This window comes from Loxodonta africana, chromosome 2, assembly GCF_030014295.1.
Source record: "Loxodonta africana isolate mLoxAfr1 chromosome 2, mLoxAfr1.hap2, whole genome shotgun sequence".
NCBI lineage: Eukaryota > Metazoa > Chordata > Mammalia > Proboscidea > Elephantidae > Loxodonta > Loxodonta africana.
Genome location: NC_087343.1, coordinates 161,427,811 through 161,451,789, shown reverse-complemented (window position 1 = coordinate 161,451,789; position 23,979 = coordinate 161,427,811). Strand labels below are relative to the sequence as shown.

At 41.1% G+C, this 23,979-nt stretch overlaps 1 protein-coding gene across 1 annotated transcript in view; it reads left to right on the top strand.

Moving 5' to 3' along the window:
• Positions 1-491: 491 nt before the first annotated feature.
• The window catches only part of JAKMIP2 (janus kinase and microtubule interacting protein 2), a 58,728-nt gene continuing 35,240 nt past the window's right edge, over positions 492-23,979 (top strand). The window contains exons 1-4 of the mRNA XM_064279706.1: positions 492-1,292; positions 13,632-14,129; positions 18,182-18,391; positions 20,323-20,421. Of these exons, the coding sequence (XP_064135776.1) occupies positions 1,164-1,292; positions 13,632-14,129; positions 18,182-18,391; positions 20,323-20,421 (936 nt within the window). The 5' untranslated portion in view covers positions 492-1,163. The remainder of the gene's footprint in view (positions 1,293-13,631; positions 14,130-18,181; positions 18,392-20,322; positions 20,422-23,979) is intronic.

Below are 23,979 nucleotides of genomic sequence, written 5' to 3'. Positions count from 1 at the left end.
CATACTGGACCTAGCACAGCACATGGAAGGAACTCTAACAACATTGATTTAATGAATGAATAAATGAGTGAGTCTATCAAACTAGCAATCAATTTATAATGAATCTCTTCTTCTCACAGTTTATCCACATCTTCATATGCTGGGTTTTCTTAAAGTTGGGGCTATTTGTACCATGAGGTGACCTCACAGGTGATCTCCTATGACAAATACTAATTGAGTGCTTAGTATGTCCTAGGCCTTAAGATAGAATCTGAAGAGCCAGTTTTAAACAAGAACATTCCTTCCCTCACAAAATTTACAAGTTCAGGGAGATGACCACAATTTCACAATAGGGACATGGTGACACAGTGGTGAAGAGCTATGGCTGCTAGCCAAAAGGCCGGCAGTTCGAATTCACCAGCCACTACTTGGAAACCCTATAGGGCAGTTCTACTCTGTCCTATAGGGTCACTATGAGTTGCAATCGACTTGACAGCAATGGGATTTTACGGGTAATAACCCAGAGGATGTTTCCTGGAAGAATTGATATTTAAGCTGAAACTCAAAGGATTTGTAGAAATTCATCAAACTGAATTGTATGTTTGGCATGGTTTTGGGAGGTGGCCACAAGAGAGGCCCATGCAGAAGATGGAGAGAACAAATAGAATAGGTAAAGTCTTGATGGGAAGAGAGAACCAATCAGAAAATTAAAAACGTTCCTTATAGCCAGAGTATCAGTGAGTGACATGGAGGAGATAAGGATGGAAGAGTGGGCAAGTTCAAGTGTAAAGAGCACTCCAAGATGTGAAAGATATACTTATAGACCCTAGAAGGATTCTAAGCAGGGCGTTGATATGATCAGACTGTCCTTTTGGAAAGATAATTCTAAATTCATGTGCAAAGTGGGCAGGAGACACTGAAGACAGGAAGACACTTATGAGACGGCTATTGCAGGCAGCTCAGGCTGTAAATGGACCAACTGGCATTACTCCAAGTTGTTGCCAAAACAATAACCTCTGTCTCTGCCTCTTTGCAGGGCTTCCAAGGCAGCAGTTGAGGAGACCTTACCAAGGAGCACTACGCAGTAGATGCTGACACATCACACTCCAGGATAAGAAACGGTAACATGGCAGCACCTGTTTGAAAGGAATTACAAACCAACAGACTCCATTTAGAAAGGAACCATGTCCAAGAAAGGGCGAAACAAGGGTGAGAAGCCAGAGGCTCTCATTGTCGCCCTTCAAGCTGCCAATGAAGACCTCAGGACCAAGCTCACCGACATTCAGATTGAGCTGCATCAAGAGAAGTCCAAGGTGAGTGAGGGCTACCTGAGGCCACAGCCTCAAGAGTGACTCTGGCCATGTTCACACGCAGCGTGCCCAGCTCTGCCTGCCAGACCACCCCAATGGATTACTGCCAGTTGCTATAGATGGAGAGGTCAAAAATCCTGTCACGTGGAGATTGTCTAGTGTGTGGCAGGAGGGAACTGAGCACAGGACACACAGAAAATGACAATAGCATACTCATCAGACTAATCCCTACCTCCCCAGGAAACCTGGTTCAGGAAGCCAAATGGCATAAAAATTGAGGCAGTGACCCCACACACACCACCTCCACCACCATCATACCTGTTGTTGTTGTTAGGTGCCATTGAGTCGTTTCCAACTCAGACAGACCCTATGTACAACAGAATAAAACACTGCCTGGTCCTGCACCATCCTCACAATCATTATATTTGAGCCCATTGTTGTAGCCAGTGTGTCAGTCCATCTCATTGAGGGTCTTCCTCTTTTTCACTAACCTTCTACTTTACCAAGCATGATGTCCTTCTCCAAGGATTGGTCCCTCCTCATAACACATCCAAAGTATGTGAGATGAAGTCTCGCCATCCTCAACTCTAAGGAGCATTCTGCCTGTACTTCCAAGAAAGATACCATCATATTTCCTGATGCTTAATAGTTGTACAGTAAGAAAACTTTCTTGACCAATCAGCTAGAGGTCACAAACCAACAAATATTCTTATTCCATTTTATTACCTCTTATTCCTTGACATCTCCATTAAATTTTAATATGTTACATCCTCCAAAATTGATTGCTCTTGGTTTTAGGACTAATAAAAGCCTGGCTCTGCCAAAGTCTTTTGCCTCCTGTCTCAGCTAAGCCTTGCTGCTGAATAAATAGACACCCAATGCACAGATTGTAAAGGAATTTTTTTTAGTTTCCATGAAGCCAACGCTTTTTTTTTGTTTTTTGTTTTTTGTTTTGTTTTGTTTTTTTAAAGCATTTATATGAGCGTTAAAAGACGTTGGCATTATTCATCTTTATCTCTCCTCAGGGGGCAAATTTAAGAGTCTCAATTTCTCTATCTGTAATTCAGATGACTGTGTTTCTCCTTATCTGTGCCTCTCAAGCACCAGTGTGCATGAGAACAACCTGGGTGAGCTTATTAAAGATGGAGATTTCTGGGCCCACAGCCCAAGGATTCTGATGCATGTGTGTGGGCGTGGGGGAGGCTACCCGCTGTGCAATTCTAGCTAGCAGTCCAGGGGATTCAGGTCCAGGTGGTCCCCAGCCTTCATACCAACAAACACTCCACTCTTAAGTTTCCGTCCAGGCCTGGCAGTCTACGAACATTTCTTTGGTTTTAGTTTTTCCCTGGTGCATTGGAGCACATCAAGGGAGGTAGACTTCTCTCACTGTGATAATGATAGGATGACAAACCACATTCAAGGGAAGAAGGGTTTCTGTCTGGAGAGTGGTAACCATAAATTGTTGCTGATTTACAGTAAGCGAACTCAGGAGACTCCAGAGAAGCAGTGGTTCTGAGAGCCCCGCTACTGCCAATTGTCCACACATTCAGCCTTTTAAAATAGGTAACTCTCCACCTTGGACAAGGCTGCCTGGTTATCCAGTACCTGGCACTGGTGTCTAGCCAGCAAGCCAAGCATAGCTCCGCTTCCTCTGACAGGAGACTGGCCCCCCGTCTTGAACACGAGCCTGCCTCCTTTCTCTCCTCTACTGGCTGCCCTGCCTTTCTCCCTCTCTTTGGCAGTTAATTACCACCCCAGCACAGGAGCCAAAGCCAGGCCTCACTGCCTGTCAGCGGCCTCCCCTAAAGAGCACAGGGAATTTAGAGGGCAAAGAAGTCATAAAGCAGTTTTATTATGAATAACTATGATTGTGTTTTTAAAAGACCAGGTTTTAGGAGAGAGAATATGAACAATGCCAAGATGTGAATTCACACTCTCACTTTTTTTCTGGGGCTAGGAAGATAAAATGACAATTCAGTTGCTGGAGAATGGATTAGCTAAAGAATGGAAACCTTTGGGGCTTTGGGGCATTTCTCGTTTTTCTAGCAAGACAAATAATCCAGTTAACATTTACAGAACATCCACCGTGTACAGAGGAGAATCATAACTGCTTAGGGCTGGTAAGATAAATAGCTACAATTTATTGAACGTTTACTATCTGTCATCCACTTTAATAAGCGCATCTCACACTGGCATAATCTCAGTTCTTTCACTTAGCACCTGAGTGACACTGTGCAGGTTATGAGACCGACCCATCTGTGTTTTCTTTATCTCATCTGTCAAATAAGTTAATAGTAGTATTTACTTCATACAAGTGTATATATGTGGATTCGTTTGAGTAATTAGTTTGTACCAAGCATGTTAAGTGTTTAATGTGGTTATCTCAGTTTATCCTCATCACTACCCTCTGAGATAGGCTTTTGTTATCCTCATTTTACAGATGAGAAAACTGAGGCTTAGTGACGGAAAGTAACTAATCCACGGTCACATGCTAGGTGCAATGAGCTGGTCTTTCAACTTCTCTTCCCTCTTGCAGAAAACCTGTCTTCTTGAAAAATGTGGCGGGGAGAGGGGAGGGAAACACAGTTGCCATAAAGCCCTTCCGACTCCTGGCAACTCCATATGTGTCAGAGTAGAAATGTGCTCCATAGGGGTTTCCATGGCTGATTTTTCAAAAGCAAATTGCCAGGCTTTTCTTCCAAGGTACCTCTGGGTGGACCTAAACTGCCAAGCTTTTCATTAGCAGCCTAGCATGTTAACCATGTGCACCATCTAACAAACTGAGACTCACTGCCATCAAGTCGATTCCAACTCATAGCGACCCTATAGGACAGAGGTGAACTGCCTCATAGGATTTCCAAGGAGTGGCTGATGGGTTTGAACTGCTGACCTTTTGGTTAGCAGCCAACTCTTAACCACTGGAACACCTAGGGATAAAAAAAAAAAAAAAAAAAGTGAAAGTCTGGAAAAAATTGGAACCCTGGGCTAGAGAAAAGGAAAGGAAAATGTCAGGACTTGTTTTCTTTCCACATTTATGTAAATTTCAAGCAGAGAAATGTGGTATATGTATGTACAGTGGGCAGAGGGTAAGAACATACCAAGTCCTTCTCCCAAGGATATCTGCATTTCCAATGTAGAGAAATGACACAAACATACAAGACATAGTTGATTGCTAGAAATTATCTAAAAGGTTTGCAAGGCCCTGATAGGAATGGACACACTGCTAAGTAGAGTGTGACTGAATTCCAGTGAAAAGGGCCTAGAGGATGGGATGATGGAAACTGAAGCCCTGTGATAGAGAGGAAGTGTATGACTTGGAGCAAGGAAGTGTATGACTTGGAGCAAGGCTCTCACCTTTGAGCTGTTATGGCCTTGTCCTTTCTGAGCCTGTATTTTCACATCACTAAAATGATGGTAAAATGAGTGCATTGGATGAGTCAGAAGAGCTGAGGTCCTTGCAAAACAGGTTGGAATTGGTTAGGAAAGGCCACTGACTTCTCTAGCTCTTCCTATGTTGGGATGGTTGTCAGGACACTTCCATCTCAGCCTTTCCTGACCACCTACTATATTTGTAGTCAATTTGATTCCTGTGTTCACCATCTGATGAGGTCCACATGTATAGTTGCTATTTATGTTGCCGAAAAAAGGTACTTGCGATGGAGAGGTTGTTGGCCTTGCAAAATTCTGTCATGCAATCTCTGGCGCAGTTTCTATCACCGAGGCCATATTTTCCAACTACAGATCCCTCTTCTTTGTTTCCAACTTTGCATTCCAAATGCCAATAACTATTGGTGCATCTTGATTGCATGCTTGATCAATTTCAGACTGCGAAAGTTGGTAAAAATCTTCAGTTTTGTCATCTTTGGCATCAGTGGTTGGTGCATAAATTTGAATAATTGTAATAAATGGTCTTCCTTGTAGGTGTATGGATATTATCCTATCACTGACAGCATTGTACTTCAGGACAGATCTTGAACTGTTCTTTTTGACAATGAATGCAACCTTATTTCTATTCAATTTGTCATTCCCGGCATAGTAGACTATATGATTGTCTGATTCAAAATGGCCAATACCAGTCTATTTCAGCTCAATAATGCTAGGATATCGACCTTTATGCGTTCCATTTTATTTTTGAAGACCTCCAATTTTCCTAGATTCATACTTTGTACATTCCATGTTCCGATTATTAATGGATTTTTGAAGCTGTTTCTTCTCATTGAGTTGTGCCACATCAGCAAATGAAGGTCCCAAAAGTTTGACTCCATCCACGTCATTAAGGTTGACTCTACTATCCTACATTATTATTTTACTTATTTAGATGGTAAATCCCAGGCTCAGGTAAAGAAAGATCCCACTCAGATTTATCTTCTTCTTGGACCAGCACTCTGAGCCATTAAGCTGTGTGATATTTTCTTCAGTTTGTCTGTTCTCTGGATACTGTAAGGCAGTGATTGGCTGCTCAGCATGTGAGAACACACCAGGTATTGTTGTGAGATGCGAAATCCATCCATCTAGTTCCTCAGCGCTCAGTTGCAGTGGTGATGAGCCATATGGGCACCATGACATAAGGAAGCAATAAAGAACCATGTCAGGGGATGAAGGGACAGGAGCAGAGAACAGGGCACCAGGGGTAGTAGTAGCAGGACAGGGGTCCTCGGTTGCAGAGCCTAGGAGGGATCAACTCTAGACTCATCCCGAGAATCAGCCAGGGGCTTCCACTCTTGGAACAGAACTTAAGACGGCAAATCACATTCACACAAGCCCAGGACAAAGGCAGGGCTTGATTACTATTTTGATTTTACTGAGGAAGAAAATGAGGTTCAAACAGTTAAACTCACTGGCTCCCTGTGACACAGCAAGTAAAGGAGCCCAAATAGAAATTCCCATCTTCTGTAAGGTGGTGGTGATCCAGATAATGCTGGATTTATTATCGTGCCGTGCTCTGTTGCCTCTCGGGCACTCTCAGACAGTCAGTCTTCTTGAGACTCACATGGCCACTCCTGAAGCTTCCAGGGTCAGGGCCCTAATTTGGAATTGGCTATTGTTTTCTGCATTCAAAGAACCTGTTTTTAGTAGGTGTATGTGGCCGAAATTAGAAATGTGAAAAATAAAATCTTTTGTAGTACCCCAGGCAGTATAAGATTTCCCTTAAAAGCAACCCTGCTAGAGTGGCAGCTTTCTCCTCTTTCACGTGTCCTGTATGAGAGGAATTGAGAGCACATAAAAATCCCTGCGGCTTACTGTGAGTTTAGAACTCCAGGGACATCCAAGGCAGATAATCCAAGCCAAACCTTACGTTAGCTTGTCTTGCCTTGACACCCTCTCAGCCCTCTTCTTGCCTTTGACTGAGTTGCCCAAGTTTTGGTTCCGGATTTCCAAGGTCTCGTAAAAGCATCACCATCTTTATTTTGGCAGAATTTATACTGGTATTTTCCACGGGCCAGATTAGAATTAGGACAGAAAAGAAAAACACATGCAAGGCCTATGTGGGGTCATCGTGAATTCTCTTCCTTCTCTCTTAAGTGTAAGCTTTCCCTGGTAGAATTTAATTTTTCTTATTTATTTATTGACTAGAACCTTTAGGGTAGAAGGGAATTTGGAACTGTATTATTTAAAGCCCCGTTTAGTGCTCCCCTCCTTACCCTGCCCCACTCCACACCCCTCTCCTTATGCATACACGTATTCCAAGTGTTTTCCAAGTTATAATTAGATAGCTCTGAAGCCAGGCAACTCAATACATACTGAGGAAACCCATTTTTATCTCTGCACATCTCTTTCTATTAGGAAAATAGTTGTTTTGATCTTAGAAATTAATAATGCAATAATAATAATGTATTAGTCTTACCAGTATAATATAGGTATTTATATATTAGCTGTATTAATAGAACTTACTATATTACACAGTTACATGAATTATATAACATACATATAGTATATAATGTATATATACATTATACATACACATGTACATAACTATATAGTTATGTGTCTAATATTGTATATAATATATACATATTATAACTGTATTGTAAAAATGGTGCAGTGGCGTTATCAGACCTCCTCATCTAACTTCACAAGGTGGAGAAAGAGGAGTCATCATCAACATCAGCCCTAAGCTGATTCCTATGAGGTGGAGGTCAGACACACCTCCTCTTTCCAACCCTTTTACCAATTCTGACACCAGCTTTCCTTCCCATGGCACTCTCTACTCTGCTAGGTTTGATAATTTGTTGCAATGGCCACACAGAACTCAGGCCGTACTCACAGTTAAGGGGATTATACAGGTTACAATTCATGATCAGGATCAACAGGCTACAACTTGGGACCAGAATCGGGAAGCATGTAGGCAAAGTCTCCCTTCTGTAGTCTCTCAGCTTCTCTTGGCCATGCAGGGCTCCTCTCAGCTCCCTCAGGACAGGCTCCTTTTGTCCCCTTAACCCTCAGCTTGGCCTCTTACCTGCTCAGACAAGTCTTATAAAGTTCTTTAGCTCTGGCAATAAGTGCCCAGAGGCGCCCCACTCTGCTAGCAAGCCTCCTGCCTGAAGGCACTCAGCTCTCTTGCTCTGTGGGTCGGCATACACACTGTAGCTGCCTCGCTCCATGGGCTAGTAAGACCACTGTGCTGTCTCATGCTGGTCTCCTGGTTCTCTGCTGCTGTTTTTCTATTTGTTGCGCTTGCTGCAGCTTCTCACCATCTCATACCTTCTCCAGTGTTACAGCTCTTTTTGTCTCCTGGGTCTAGGAGGTTCTCAGAGAAGGGACCCAGGTCCAAAGGACATGCTCTGCTCCTGACTCTTCTTTCTTCGTGATGGTAGTGAGGTACCCTCTCTGATCTGGAATTAGATCTCTTTTTAGACCTAGTGGGTTGACAAAGCTAACTAATCCCCTTGTTAGGGTTCCATACACCTTATTTGCATGGCTGCACCCTTACAGGGTTCCATTCACCTTATTTGCATTCTTAGCAGGTTGTCCAATCCCCTTGGTGAGCCACAAACACCTTATTTGCATAGTCCTACCCAATCATTGTGTGGAAGTTGTAAGACCATATGTGGCTAACAGGCCATATTAAGTAATTCACTATACCACAGTAATATAATTCTGTAATTATATTCATCAAAATATAATTCATCAAAATATTAATAAACCAAACCAAACCCACTGCCGTCAAGTTGACTCTGACTCATAACAACCTTATAGGACAGAGTAGAACTGCCCCATTGAGTTTCTGAAGAGCACCTGGCAGATTCAAACTGCCAACCTCTTGGTAAGCAGCCGTAGCACTTAACCACTACACCACGAGGGTTTCCAATGTGTTCCTACCTTTCCAAAGGACTTTTAATATATTGTCTAATTCAATCTTCCCAACAAACCTATGAGGAATCCTGTTGTACAGATAAGAAAATTGAGGCTGAGAGATACGAAATCGCTTGCTCAAGGCTTCAGAGTTAACAAAGATAGTTGCAATCTGGCCCTGACCCAGCTCCAAAGTGCACTGTCTATGTTAATCAGCCTTCTTTCCTTTGCACTTATGCAGAGACTGTTCCTCAGTGTTCTCTTCTGAAATTGGGATGCTACGAATACTACCTACATCATAGAGCTGCAGAGAAGGGTCAATGTACCGATAGGTATAAAGCATTTAGAAAGGTGCCCACCTCGTAGTAAGCCCTCAATAAATGCTAGCTATTAAATGATTGAGATGAAATTTTTCCCCGTAATACATTTCCAGCAATCAATATTGACTTCTTTCTTTTCCTAAATAATTTTTCTCTATTGCAAAGCATTATTATATTCATATTTACCATTATTATTCAGGAATAGTTTTTCTTTTGTTTGTATATTCATTCTCCAGATCTAAATTAAGATATTAAAATCTATTTCCTTAGTGGTACAATCTACTGTACAAATAATTTTCAAAAAATGATTCTACTACAAAATTTTTATCAGCTCTCTTTTTCCCCAAAACTGCGTGCCATATTTTTTGTATCTCCTTCATAGTGAAATTCTTCTCCTAAGCTTAAAAAAAGGTCATACTTAGAAATCTTGGGAAAAATGCCAGTTCCATGACAACCAAAATAAATGTGTATAAAAAAATCAAATGTCATTTCATTCCTTTACATTTTCTTTGGTTTCTGTTGGCTCTTTTAAGTGATGGACAAGAAGCTAGTGTTTGTTTGCATTTGTTTTTGTCTTCGAGCTCGAATATGTTTTCCATACACCTGCATTTTCATATTTTTTTCTTTTCATCCATCTCCCCTCCAGTCTATACACAAGATTAGTATTTGTAATTTAAAAGAAATACAATCTAACCTACCCACAGAGAATCTTATGCTTGTGATTACAGATCAATTAATATCTCTCTTTATACCCAGTAATAAAATTGCTTTCTATCTCATAGAACTTCAAAGTTTAAGCAACTTTCCAATGCATTATCTAATTTAATCCTAAAAATACCCCTATTACAGATATTTTTTAAGTGTATTCAAAGATCCTAAGAAGGGAAGCAACTTTCTTAGAGTTAGCAGATGATGAAATTGAAATGTAAACCCAGAACTTCTTATGCTTTGTCCATTTTTGCTTCAGTTTTTCATTGTTCCAAGAAGAATTGCTAACATTTCCCTTAATAACTTGTTACCTGACAAACTTCATGGTCATGATATTGTTCCAAATGCCTAGTGTAAATATACCCTACTGAATTCAAAGGTGAATTACAATTTGCCAAGTATCTACCAAGTTCCTATCACTTGAGCTAAAGTAACTTTCCCCAGCCTGTGTTCTCTGAAACTGTATGACAGGTTGTATTATTCTCGCCTCTAGTTAGGGAGCTAGCCAAGGAAGCTTATTGGTATACAGTCTTTAACTTCACGGATGTCTTCTGGGTCTTTATCACGTCTTGTGCTAGGAACCACTGGCTATACAAAGATGAACAAGGCTCAGAGGTGGTCTTCAAGAAGTTTTCCGTCAGGGATAGGGGTAGGAAAAGAGATGATGAAAACAGACAGACAGGTGCAAAAAGCCTAGCATAAAGAAACATGTAGAAAGGACCAGTTAGGAGGTGTTAGCAAAGTGTGTTAAGAAGACAAAGGGAGGTGAAATGAACTTTGTCCTGCGTGATCAGGGGCAGTGTGACAGGAGAGGGTGACATTCAGCTGGGCCATAAAGAATGAGAGGATCCCAAAGAGTGGAGCTGAGGGAAACGCACTTTAGGGAGAGGGAACTGTGGGCACATAGGTACAGAGCTGCAGGCCATGATAGAAAATAGCATAGTCCCCTATGTTTGTCTTAGGATATAGTGTATCTTTCTGTGCATAAAAAATATTAAACACTTCCAAATACACGAAAACATCTTGAACATAATAACATAGTAATAATAATAGTAATATTTTGATGCTCATTGAAAAGTAGTGCCAGTTTATTACTAGGATCAATTGTATGTACCTTTTCCACAGCTGAAGAGATACCTACAGGGCAAACATTACCCAAAACAGTCAGAAGATTCTGCTCTGTAAAACCTTTGGGATACTTTATTGTAGTCTCTGAACTAACAAACCTGCGTTGTAGCACCAGGTGGCATTTCTGCTGGGTTTTGAACGCTGCTCAGCAGAGACAGGGAGGGTTGGGGGCATTAGTAGAATGGTGCTGGGGCCAGACGGATCATTCCTCCATCACCTCCTCACCTGAGCTGTCAATCTTACACACAACATGAGGCCTCTGACTAGGGGTGCCAAGAGAGAAAGCACAGCTCACTATGTGCTAGGAGCAAGCCTGGGACCCAAGGGTTGGGGAAGAGAACTCTGAGGGAAACCCGAAGTACTCCATGGACCCCTGGAAACCATATGGACATATGAATCAGGAATCTAAGAATGCTCCCCCCGCCCCACCTCCCGCTACCAAAAGGCCAGGAACCACTACAACACTGAAATTCCCACAAGTGTAAGGTAGGGGAAACATGAGCCCAGAGAGGTGCCATCATGGTTCCGGGCTGCACAGCATAGAGGGCCCTGCGGGATGGAGTGGAGGGTAGCCGGTAAGGGGTTCCGCAGAGGCCCGGCTGTGTGCCCTGTGCCCAGCGGCGCGCACTGACCTGTTGTACTCAGCGAACACTTAAAGCGCAGCACCCTGGGGGTGCTTGGAGCACGCGGACGGTGTGGCCCACCCTTTACGAGCAACAGGGGAAGGAGGAAAGATGCCTGTGAACTCTCCGCTCGCTGCAGGCCGTGCCTGGGCGGACCATATCACGGGGGGGAGCCCGCCTACCGCCTGTGGCCTTCCACCGACCCGCTGGGACATCTGCGCACGCAGGAGAAGAGGAGCCCATCTGCGCACGCAGAAGAAGAGGAGCCCATCTGCGCACGCAGAAGGGTGGCCAGTCGGAAGCCCGGGCCAAACAGCGAGTTAGTTTTTTTTCCTGATAGGCTTTGAGGGTGGGAGGGTGATTGGTAACTACGGGTTGTAGGTAAGTTGGTCGTTCATAACCCGAGGACTGAACATTATTTTAGAAAATAAAATATTCATAAAATGTTATGTGGGCTTAGAATATACTGTTCCAACGAAAGGTAAGTAAATCTCAGACGTTTCACATTATAATTAGGATAGTTTGAATAAAAAATGGGATGGTTAAATCACAAATTTTTTCAATGGGAAAGGCCCTCAACGATTATTTTGTAAAACTTGCCAGTTTTACAAAGGGCAGAGGTTCAATATCACTCAACTAGATATTACTCCTGAGGCTTCTCAATTATTTCCTTTTTCCAAGTTACTGTGTGTGTGTGTGTGTGCGCTTGTGCGTGTGTGTGTAAGAGAGAGACAGAAAGAAATAAGAGGCAAGAACAGGCAGCAGATAAGAGCTTGGAGGAGGACAGTAGAACAGGATCACAGAGAGGCTTTTTCAAGCTACAAATGCAGAGTCCCACCTTGATCTCTTGAATCGGAGACTGAGTCACAGCCAGATAAAGGCAGTGCCATTGCTAATCTACAAGGATTCCTATATTATCACTGGAAATGAAACAAAACACAAAAGATTGGCTTTACCAGAATTTCTGAAAGATTAAAAGGAATGCCTTATAAACTGCTTGGAGTGTTGGGGGAAAAAGGGGTATAAAGGTGAGAGATGGGTACAAAGAGACCTCCACGGAGCACACAGAAATAGCAACCGTCACTAACCTCCTTTAGGAGTCCCTGAGTGGTACAAACAGGTTAACATGCTTGGCTGCTAACCAAAAGGTTGGAGGTTGGAGCTTACCCAGAGGCACCTCAGAAGAAAGGCTTGGCAGTCTACTTCCAAAACCTCAGCCATTAAAAACCCTATGGAGCACAGTTCTACTCTGACACACATGGGGTTACCATGAGTTGGAATCAACTCTACAGCAAATGGTTTTAAATTCCTTTAAGAGGAGAGGGCCCAGTGAACTGCAAAATATGTTTTGGCAGGGGGAGGTGTGTAAAATGTGGGACTAGAACTAAGTTGCTCATAACAAGAGAGGTAAGGTTGAGGCTTTATCAGCTGTCAGCATTCTTCGCCCTCCACTCTTGTAGCATCAACTTCTCTTCCAAAATGCATTGAGAATACAATATCACTCTAGGCACCAATTTATTAGTCTGTCCCGCACTATGACACTATGACCTTCCCTGAGATACCCACATTTATAATTTGGATCTAGCTAGGGATTTGAGTTCAAAAAAGCTTTCCAGGTGATATGTTTTGAGCTCTTCCATTCCAAGGTGAAAGGATCCCTGGTGGCAAAATGGTTAAACATTCAGCTGCTGACGGAAAGGGGAAGCTTCAGGAAAGATTACAGCCTTGAAAACCCTATGGGGCAGTACTACTCCGTGCTATAGGGTTGCTGTGAGTCGGAATTGACTTGACAGCAATGGGTTCAGTTTGGTTTTGGACACCAAGGTGAAACCATTAGAACAGTGTTTCTCTGATACTCTGAATGCATATACCAATCACCTGGGGAATCCTGTTAAAATCCCATCCTGATTCCTAGGCCTGGGCCGTGGCTGAGATTCTGCATTTCTCACAAGCTCCTGGGTGATGTCAGTGCTGCTTGTCTGCAGACCGCACCTGGAGTAATAAGGCCCCAGAGCATCTAATGTTTGCCTGAACAAAGTAATATGTACATCCTTAGGCATTTCCTTCTTTGCCACTGTGTTCACAGCTTTAAGGCTGTAGTTTTCTTCGCTCTGAGCACACAGTGGCCTAGAGTTTGAAAAGAGATGGGGATCTAAGAGATCACAGTTATTCCAAGCATATCACGGCGGCCTGAGCTGCAAATCCTGCCTGGGAGCACACCTTCCCTTTGAGGCTCATTTCTTTTCATCCTTTCCCCTCTTTCCCTTTAGGTATCGAAGCTTGAAAGAGAGAAGACTCAAGAAGCAAAGAGGATTCGTGAGCTGGAGCAGCGCAAACACACAGTCCTGGTGACGGAACTGAAAGCCAAGCTCCATGAGGAGAAGATGAAGGAGCTGCAGGCCGTGCGGGAAAATCTCATCAAGCAGCACGAGCAGGAAATGTCAAGGACAGTGAAGGTGCGCGATGGAGAGATACAGAGGCTCAAGTCGGCTCTGTGTGCTCTCCGGGACGGCAGCAGTGACAAAGTAAGGACAGCGCTCACCATTGAGGCCCGAGAGGAGGCCCGGAAACTGTTTGATGCAGAGCGCCTTAAGCTCTTACAGGAAATTACGGACCTAAAAACTGCCAAGAAGCAGGTGGATGAGGCTCTGAGCAATATGATCCAAGCGGATAAAATCAAGGCAGGGGACCTTCGAAGTGAGCATCAATCCCACCAGGAAGCCATCTCGAAGATCAAGTGGGAGTCGGAGCGGGACATTCGGAGGCTGGTTAGTAATCCCGTCAGACCTGTGCAGAGCCGTTGCCTTTTAAGATTTCATTACAACGTGGGGTTTGCTTTTTCAGGGGTTTCATCATCAGTGTATTAAAACAAGTGTCCACTCTCCTTCTAGTACTTTTTCCAGAATACCAGGTGGATAGGTAGACAGGCAGGTAGGCAAGTGGTCAGACAGACAGATAGATGGATAGACAGACATGCCTGAGCCAAAATCAGTACTATTAAGAGTGTAAAAGATTTTAGAGTCTCCTTTCTCCTAAAAACTGGGTTCTCCCAGCCACACTCATATGGAGAGTATCTATTCAATGATTCCTGGTTTTTGGATGTCTATAAAAGTATTCTAAATTATGAACTCTTCCAAAGTCAGCATGTTTTGTGGGTACTCCATTTATAAAATGCTGTTGTATTTTTACGTGGGTTAAGGAAAGTTCCTCCTAAGACTTTCAAGATGTCTGAAAATGGCAACCACTGGGAATATCCTGAGTGATTCACCAGTCTTAGAACCATGCCTGAAAACAAGATACAGACCTACAGAACCCCAGTCATTTTTAAAATAGATCTTTTTCCCCCAAAGTAAACCTCCAAAACTGGGGCCATTATTTTTAAATTGGTTGTCCTTCCTAACTAGCTTGTGTTGCTTGTAACTTTTTCCAAAACTTACCTCAAGCCTACAGTTTGGGTCTTCATATTTTATGTGTATGGCCAAAAGCCACACAGGTCTCACCATGTTTAAAAATAAAACAAATGTAACTATCTTCTGAAAGCTGTAATAACCTAAGTTGACCTTGAGCAATTATTTTAGGAGAAGAAACATTTCAGATCATGTACACACAGTGTATTTGTTAGATCTTAGCAGAAGTAAATCAGATTAACCATCACCACTTAGAATGTACTTTATGCTTCTCTAAAAAACTCATTTTCCCTCTTGTGTCTGCAGATTTTAAGCAGTCACTTTCCAAGAATCTCAGTGGTTTTCCTTGGACACTAGGGTTCCAATTTTAAGTAAAAAGTGATTACCTCAGAACTTTTAAGGGCTAAACATGTGTAATTTTCTTTGTACTGAGATACAGTGTGACTGTAAAACGTTGCCTTTGCCACACTTTCTGAATTCTTCAGCTGCAATTTGTTTTACTGCACTTATTGACAGTAAAGACCAAACACAGAGCAGACATATTGGTCTCTGCCCTGCCTTTGGCTTTTGAAAAGACAATGAATGGCTAATGAAGAAGAAACCAGGACCTTGCACTCTGGAGTTGGCAGGTGGGTAAATGAAAAGGTAGCTTTACATTGAATATTCTTGCTTGTTGGTGATTTCAGTATAAGATCTTCAAGTATAGTCACTCATTTTTTCCATGACTTTCTTTCACTGGCACATTGCTGAAGGAGACATGGAGTCCCTCTTACTAGCAGTGTAAAACGCTAAGCTGCCAGAACAGCAGTTCTAAAATCAGGTTCAGACAGAAGAACGTGGGAAACTTTTTAAATAATGTAGACGCACTTGTCTTCATCTTCTCTCTCTCCTTACCCTGTCCCTGCTCCCACCCCCAGTTCCCTTTTTTAAACTAGAAGAGAGAGAATTGGGAGCTGTCCTGTTTCAAAAATTTCACCCTCACATCTAAGAACTAGAGATTTGGTAGTTTTTCAGTATCTTGAGTTCAGATTTCATGCTCATGGCCACCATGCAATAGAGCCTGTACAACAATAATTACTGCATGTTCCACAGAAAACCACTTTGGGAAATGCTAGGGTGACATAGTAGCTAACAGTGAGCTCCAAAGTCAGAAGATAAATTAAAAATTAGGCTCCAAAACTTATACATATAGCTATGACCAAATTTTTAACCCTTCGGTCCTCACTCATTACCTGTAGAATAGTGATAATACCCAGTGCCGTCGAGTCAATAATAGAACCTACTTAATACGATTGTTAAAAAAAAAAAAGAAAGAAATGTCATGTAAGTCTCTGAGTATAGAGCCTTAAATATAGTAAAAAAAAAAAAAAATCTATAAATTACAGTTATGATGACAGTGATGAGGAAGATGATTATACGGGCAGTGTTGGAATGCTGTCTCAGCAGGTTCAGTTAGGTCCAACACATCAGAACCAGCATCTGGGGCTATATTCAACTTTAAATAACACAATAGATGGCAAGTCTCTGAAATGAAAGTGCTACTCGGTTAATAACACTGGACCCAAGTCTCCAACACGGAGATGGAGACTAAAGACAATACTTGTCCCCCCCAAATGAATAAGGCTATCTTTGATTCCTTACCAGCTTATCAGGTAATATTACAGGATCATGTAGAAAGCATCCCAATGACCTCCCAAAATCAGACTGAAATTTAATCATGCAACTTGGCAGCAATAGTTCACCAATACATACAGTGTAGAGTACAGGTAGTCCCTCATTTACAACATATTTGAGTTACCACAAACCATACTTACAACCTTTTGTTTTACCTTTTTACATCTTATTGTTAGTAATATGTACTGCAATGTTGCAGTGAGTAATTTGCTGATGTTATCCTTCTCAGATGTTCGCTCACAGATGTTCAAAGATCAGATTTATAAAGATACTCATAATAAAAGACAATAATAATGAAAACTAAAAAAAAAAAAAGAGGTATTCAACTTAGGACAGAGTTGTCACAACAGAACCGTGTTGTAAGTTAGGACTACCTGTGTAAGACCACATAGTATAATTTCTGCCCACCCCCGACTCCCTGCCTGAAAAGCACAGCAAAGAAAAACTTACAGGCAACAATTTCTTGTGTATAAGGAGAAACTGTTTTATAAAAGGAGAACAATAAAATATTGATTTCTAGGTGTCTTTTCCCTATCTTTATTTTGAATATTCACATAGAATATAATAAAATGAGAAGAAAGGCCTAACCTGGTGGCTGTGCTTTCCTCAAAAATTGTTTACAGATATTTACTTCATTAGTCCTCTAATCCAGGGATGGCAGAAAGGTTTCAGTGCAATGGAATTCTGATCGGTTGATATCAAATGCCTGAGACCATGCCCAGGCTCAGCTGAAATGAGCGTTGGGATCAATCAACATACTCCACAGATATGGGAGGGGAAATTAGTGGCTAGTATTACCAGATATTTTCCATCCCTGTCCTAGTCCCAGACGTGATTTTCTGGTATTAACAGTAAAATGGTCGCTAAGCACTGGCTGCTCTGAAATATGGACAGGAACGGAAAGAACCATATGACATGACCCATAAAGGACCTCCCTCCAAATCCACTGGCCTGATACAAGCATGTTGGCCTTGGGAAATGACTAACTATTAGGAAGTCTGCAGTTTCTTCGGATACAATGACTCATTCATAGGTGTAACACTGCTATTGGGGCTGGTCTCAAATGTCCATTCCTCCAAAAAGGAGGTAACATCAAAAATTGTCCAGGACAGTGGGTAGGAGAGAGATTCTGATGAAGAGTGAGCTATTTATATCAGGTGGACACTTGAGACTGTGTTGGCATCTCCTGTCTGGAGGGGGGATGGGAGGATAGAGAGAGTTGGAAGCTGGCAAAATTGTCACGAAAGGAGAGACTGGAAGGGCTGACTCATTAGGGGGAGAGTGGGTGGGAGTGTGGAGTAAGGTGTATATAAACTTATATGTGACACTCTGACTTGATTTGTAAACATTCACTTGAAGCTCAGTAAAAGTTAATTAAAAAAAAAATTGTCCAGGAATATTTAGTGGAATATTTAATATCAGTCTGTATTAACACCAGTGTCCCATCTGAAAGTAAGCCTTTCTTTTCAGTATCCAACCAACCCAGACCATTTCAAAAAATACTTTGTATCAAAATTTCTACACAGGCTATACTGGAAAGAAAAAAAAAAAGTTCTCTTTAACACTTATTTAGCCTAGAATAGTCCTTTATGACATAATGTTGCCTTTATAAAAGGAAAACACTTATTCATGATTTTTTTTATATCCATCAGCGCAAAGAAGTTAAACTCATACCGTTGTAAAAATGTATTTCTTTACAGCATTGTTAAATAAAATGTCCTGGGTCTCATTTAATTCAGATGGATGAAATCAAAGCCAAGGACAGGATCATCTTTTCCCTGGAAAAGGAACTAGAGACTCAGACAGGCTATGTACAGAAACTCCAGCTGCAGAAGGAGGCTTTGGATGAACAGCTCTTTCTGGTCAAGGAGGCTGAGTGTAACATGGGCAGTCCGAAACGAGAAATTCCAGGAAGAGCAGGAGATGGCTCTGAACACTGCAGCAGTCCTGTAAGTCCATTCAAGTTGCAGTTAAGAACTCGGGAGTCACCTTTTATTTAGCCCCCAAGTTTTCCTTTTCACTTAAGCTCTTTTCTTGTTTACTATGAAGAAATCGATTCTCCCTCCTACCGTAAAATCAGCTAGTATCTTGGGAACAGGGTTTTCTAAACTCATAGACAACCAAGTGGTCTGGACTGCATTAGCAGATCACAGGAGAATTACAGACCTCATTAAATCCTTCATAAAAAATGTTCTAGCCAAGCAATACCTATCCAAACTTCAGCCTATTATAACAATCATGAATTAGATGAAAATACTTTGCCTCTTTCCAAGATTGGTAATTTTCTCTTGTGTGAACAATTGGGTTGGAAATTGGCAAAGATGGTTATCATTTACAGAGGTCACATATATCACCATATAAAAGACTAAATCTTTTATAATTATCACCGCTGTATAGAGCTGGCTATTACATGTTATACCTTTCAAATTATTTAGCTGCTAAAAAGATGAAAATGTATTATTTAGGAGCAGAGATGGGTTCCAAAGTACTACTTAGAACCACATACTGAACAATTCATGGATTGTGGATATATATACCCCGGCAGGTGGTGGAAAAAGTGCTGACCTGTGATTTGGCCGACATAGGGTTAGTTCTCTCAGTGACACCTGCAGGGTGACATACATAACTGTTAGAAAAACAGGCGGAAGAGTCAGACCATCTGGTTCAAGTCCTGGCTCTGCCACTTACTAACTGTGTGACCTTAGGCAAATCATGTCACTGCTTAGCGTTTCCTCATCCATGAAATTGGGGTTACAGTGGTACCCCATAGGCTGGTCTAAGGACTAGGAGGGTATCTCTGGATGGCACAAACTGTTATGTGCTTGGCTGCTAACTGAAAGTTTGGAGGTTCACGTCTACCCAGAGGCACCTGGTAGACTGGTTGTCTGCTTCCCAAAAATCAGCCATTAAAAACCCTGTGGAGCACAGTCCTACTCTGATACACATGGGGTCACCATGAATCAGACTTGACTTGATAGCAACTGGTTACTTATTTTTTGAGGATTAGAAGGGATAATATGTAAAAACTGAGCACAGTCTCTGGCACATAGCATTTAATACATATTATTGATCTATTGATATTAGCCATGAGGCCTTGAATGAGTTATGACCTCCCTGAAGCTTACTTTTCTGCTGAATCTAGGAATATAACTTGTATGAAACTGCCTTGTCAACAATACAGCACTATCAAAATCTAAAATGATGACAGAATTGCAGGTGTATGGCAGTAATAGTCATATGGACTCTAGAGCATAAGATTAAGCCATGATTGCTCTGCGTGTAAGGTAGCAACTCTGCTAGTGTGGAAGCCAGTTGCACTGTACAAAATATACCAATGAAGGCTACCCTATAAATGACTGTCTTTAATTCACGAAGGGAATTTACTGACCTCTGACTCAACTTTTTCTCCAGGAGTGAGAGGAATTTGCAAAGCCCATCCCTACCCTCCTACTCTGTCCCCACCATGGTTAAGTGTAACAGCAGCGCAGCTGTCTGAGCTGTGGGAAGCCATGTGCGGCCATTACACAAGGGTTGTTCCTTGAACCTCATGGAATCACAACATGACGTTGGCTTCCCAGCACACAGCTCTGATGAGCTGGTACAACCTCTGCCACTCCGCCTGCCAGGAGGCTGGGCTTCAGGGAGTAGCTGCCACATAGAATTCATTTGCAGTTTCAACCTGGCTTGATCTTAAACCCAACTGGTGCATGTTGAGAGTTAGAACAGGACAAATGTGTATTCTCCCTTGAATAAGAAAGTGTTTTACTCTCACGTCATGAGCCATATAAAGAGAGCTGAGCCTATTAATTTTATGAGCGGTATTTCAAAACTTTGTGAAAAGTGTTATTAAAGGAATACCCAGTTTAATTTTTATGTGTAGGATTTGCGAAGAAATCAAAAGAGAATAGCTGAATTGAATGCCACTATAAGAAAATTAGAAGACAGGAATACCTTGCTTGGAGATGAACGAAATGAATTGGTGAGTTATAATCAGAATATTTTTATTTTATATTCGTATTTTATATTTTACTTCATATTTACACATATTTATAGATGTACAACATAATAGAGAAAATTGCACAAATCATAAATATACTCAATAAACATTCACAAAGCGACATCCATATAGTCACCATACAGATGAATAAGTGTAAGTTTACCAGCATCTCAGAGCCTCCCCATCTAGTGGCCATTCCCAGTCACCATCCTTCTCCTAAAGTTAACCACTGTTCTGACTTCTGTCACCACAGAATTGTGTTACCATTTTAGAAACTTGATGTAAATGAAATCATGCAATAGTTACTCTTTTGTGCCTGGCTTGTTTTGCTCAACATTGTGTGTTTGTGAGATTCATCCATTGTGTTACATGTAGTAGTAGTTAATTCATTCTCCTTACTCTGTTGTTAGTTGTCATCAAGTCAATAGTGTTTGATTAATATACCACAATATATTTATCTATTCTATTTTTAATGGATATTTGTGTATTTTCCAGTTTTCAGCTGTTAAGAATGGTGCTGTTGCATGTCTTCGGGTGAAAAAAAAAAGTGTCCATTTCTGGTGGGAATATACAAAGGAGTTGAATTACTGGATCTTAGGGTATTCATGTGGAGCCCTGGTGGCATAGTGGTTAAGAGCTTGGCTGCTAACCAAAAGGTTGGCAGTTCAAATCCACCAGCCATTCCTTGGAAACCCTATGGGTTCTGTCCTGTGGGGTTACTATGAGTCGGAATCAACTCAGTGGCAACAGGATTGATTTTTTGGGGGGGCTATTCATGTACTTGGTTTAAGTAGATACTACCAGTTTTCCAGAGTGGTTATAACAATATACATTCCCACCAGCCACATCTGAGAGTTTCAGTTTCTCCACACCTTTATCAACCAAATTTTGGTTGAGTGTGAACTCTATTCTTACTGTGATTTTAAATTATATTCTCCTCATTATTAATGAGGTTGAGTAACTTTTCAGGTGTTCATTGGTCCTTTGGGTATCCTCTTTGTGATTTGCCTGTTTAAGTCTTTTTCCTATTTTCTATTGTGTTGCCTTTATTTTTCTTACTAATATGAAGATTTTTTTTATGTCCTTTTTTGGATATTTATATTTCAAATATCCTACTCTGTGGTTTTTATTTTTACATTCTTAATGGTATTTGTTAGTATAAAGAAGTAATTTTCAGCCCATCTTTTTCTTATATACGTATCTTAGACCATAAATAGCCTGCTAAGAATGGCTTTTGGTTCATCCCACAAGTTTTGATATATTTATATTGCTGTGTAATTCAAAATAGTTTCTAATTTCACCTGATTTCTTCTTTAATCCATCTTTTTGTTATTAATTTCTACCTTAATTCCACTACAGTCAGAAAATACCCTTTTATTACTTTATTTCTTTAAAAATTTTTGAGATTTACTTTCTGATTCCAGCATATGGTCAATTTTAGGAATGTTCTATGTTCACATGAAAAGAAGGTATAGGCTACAACTGGATGTGGTTTAGGTCAAGCTTGTTAATAACCAAAACCAAACCCACTGCCGTGGAGTTGATTCCAACTCGTAGTGACCCTATAGGACAGAGTAGAACTGCCCCCATAGAGTTTCCGAGGAGCACCTGGTGGGTTCGAACTGCCAACCTTTTGGCTAGAAGCCATAGCTCTTAATCACTATGTCACCAGGGTTTCCAGTTGGTTAATGGTCTTATTTAAAATCTTCTATAGCCTATCATCTTGACAGCACACAACAACAACAGCATAGCCTTACTGATATTTTTGTCTGCTTGTTCAACAAGCGGCTTTGTCTATTTCTCTTCTTAGTTCTGCCAATACTACTCTAAAATTTTTGAGGTTATGTTATTAAATGCATATAAATTAAATTTGTGTAAATTATGTTATATTTGCATGATGGAATACTACGCAACAATTAAGAACAACAGTGAATCTGTGAAATATCTCTTAATATGGATAAATCTGGAACGCATTATGCTGAGTGAAATTAGTCAGTTACAAAAGGACAAATATTGTATGAGACCACTATTATAAGAACTCAAGAAAAAGCTTAAACACAGAAGAAAACATTCTTCAATGGTTACGAGGGTGGGGAGAGATGGAAGGGATATTCACTAATTAGATAGTAGACAAGAACTATTTTAGGTGAAGGGAAAGGCAACACACAATAGAGGGGAGGTAAGCACAACTGGACTAAACCAAAAGCAAAGTTTCCTGAATACAACCAAAGACTTCGAAGGCCAGAGTAGCAGGAATGGGGGCCTGGGGACCATGGTTTCAGGGGACATCTAGGTCAATTGGCATAACAAAATGTATTGAGAAAATATTCTACATCCCACCAAGGACTGCCCTGACAGGGAACACAACAGAGGATCCCTGATGGAGCAGGAGAACAGTGGGATGCAGACCTCAAATTCTTATAGAAAGACCAGACTTTATGGTCTGACTGAGACTGGAGGGACCCCAGAGGTCATGACCCCAGGGACCCTCTGTTAGCCCAAGACTGGAACCATTCCCAAGGCCAACTCTTCAGACAGGGTTTGGACTGGACTATAAAACATAAAATGATACTGGTGAGGAGTGAGCTTCTCGGCTCAAGTAGACACATGAGACTATGTGGCAGCTCCTATCTGGAGGCAAACTGAGAAGTCAGAGGGGGACAGCAGCCGGTTGAATGGACATGGGAAATACAGGGTGAAGAGGAGTGTGCAGTCTCATTACGGGGAGAGCAGCTAGGGTATATAGCAAGGTGTGTATAAGTTTTTGTATGAGAGACTGACTTGATTTGTAAACTTTCACTTAAAGCACAATTTAAAAAAAAATTAAGATTTATGTTTGTTTTTGGTATATTGACTCTCTTATCATTATGAAGTATTTTTCTTACCTCTAGTAATACTCATTGACTTAAAGTTGTTTGATATTAGTTGAACTATCTCAAATTTTTTTCAGGTATATATTTTAAAAAGATTTTATTAAATATTATAGGACAGTTGTTATTGGTGTACCGTATGGTAGAATTATGGGTATTTCTTTCTCTTTGTGCTTGGCTTTATTTTCTATAAATAGCATGATTAAGTAAATTAAAAAATATTTAAAACACATGTCATTGACCCTCAGAAAAGAGACAAAGTCTAAAAGAGTAAACTTACTTAGTAAAATAATTTATTTGTGCTTATATGTATTCAATATCTAATACTAATGCTTTAGGCACTAAAGCTCAGTAACTGAGGATTTATTTTATGCAAAATAAATCCCATCTTGGCCTTAGATATAAAATGGGAGTTTTCAAATGGAGATGGGGATGGAGTTGGGGACTGCAGTTTGAGAATCACAGTGGGAGCTTCCTACCCCAGGACTCACCAAAATGTTAGACTCTCGAAAGCATGAGTAAGTGCTTTAGAAAAGCTTTTAAAATTTTTCAGGTATTTCTGATATGCTCCTTTCTTGCCTTGCTTTGCCCTCCTCCACCACCCAATACATTCATGCATTGAGAATCATTCTTGTGAAAAGACTGAACAGAAGAATTTAAAAAAGGAAAT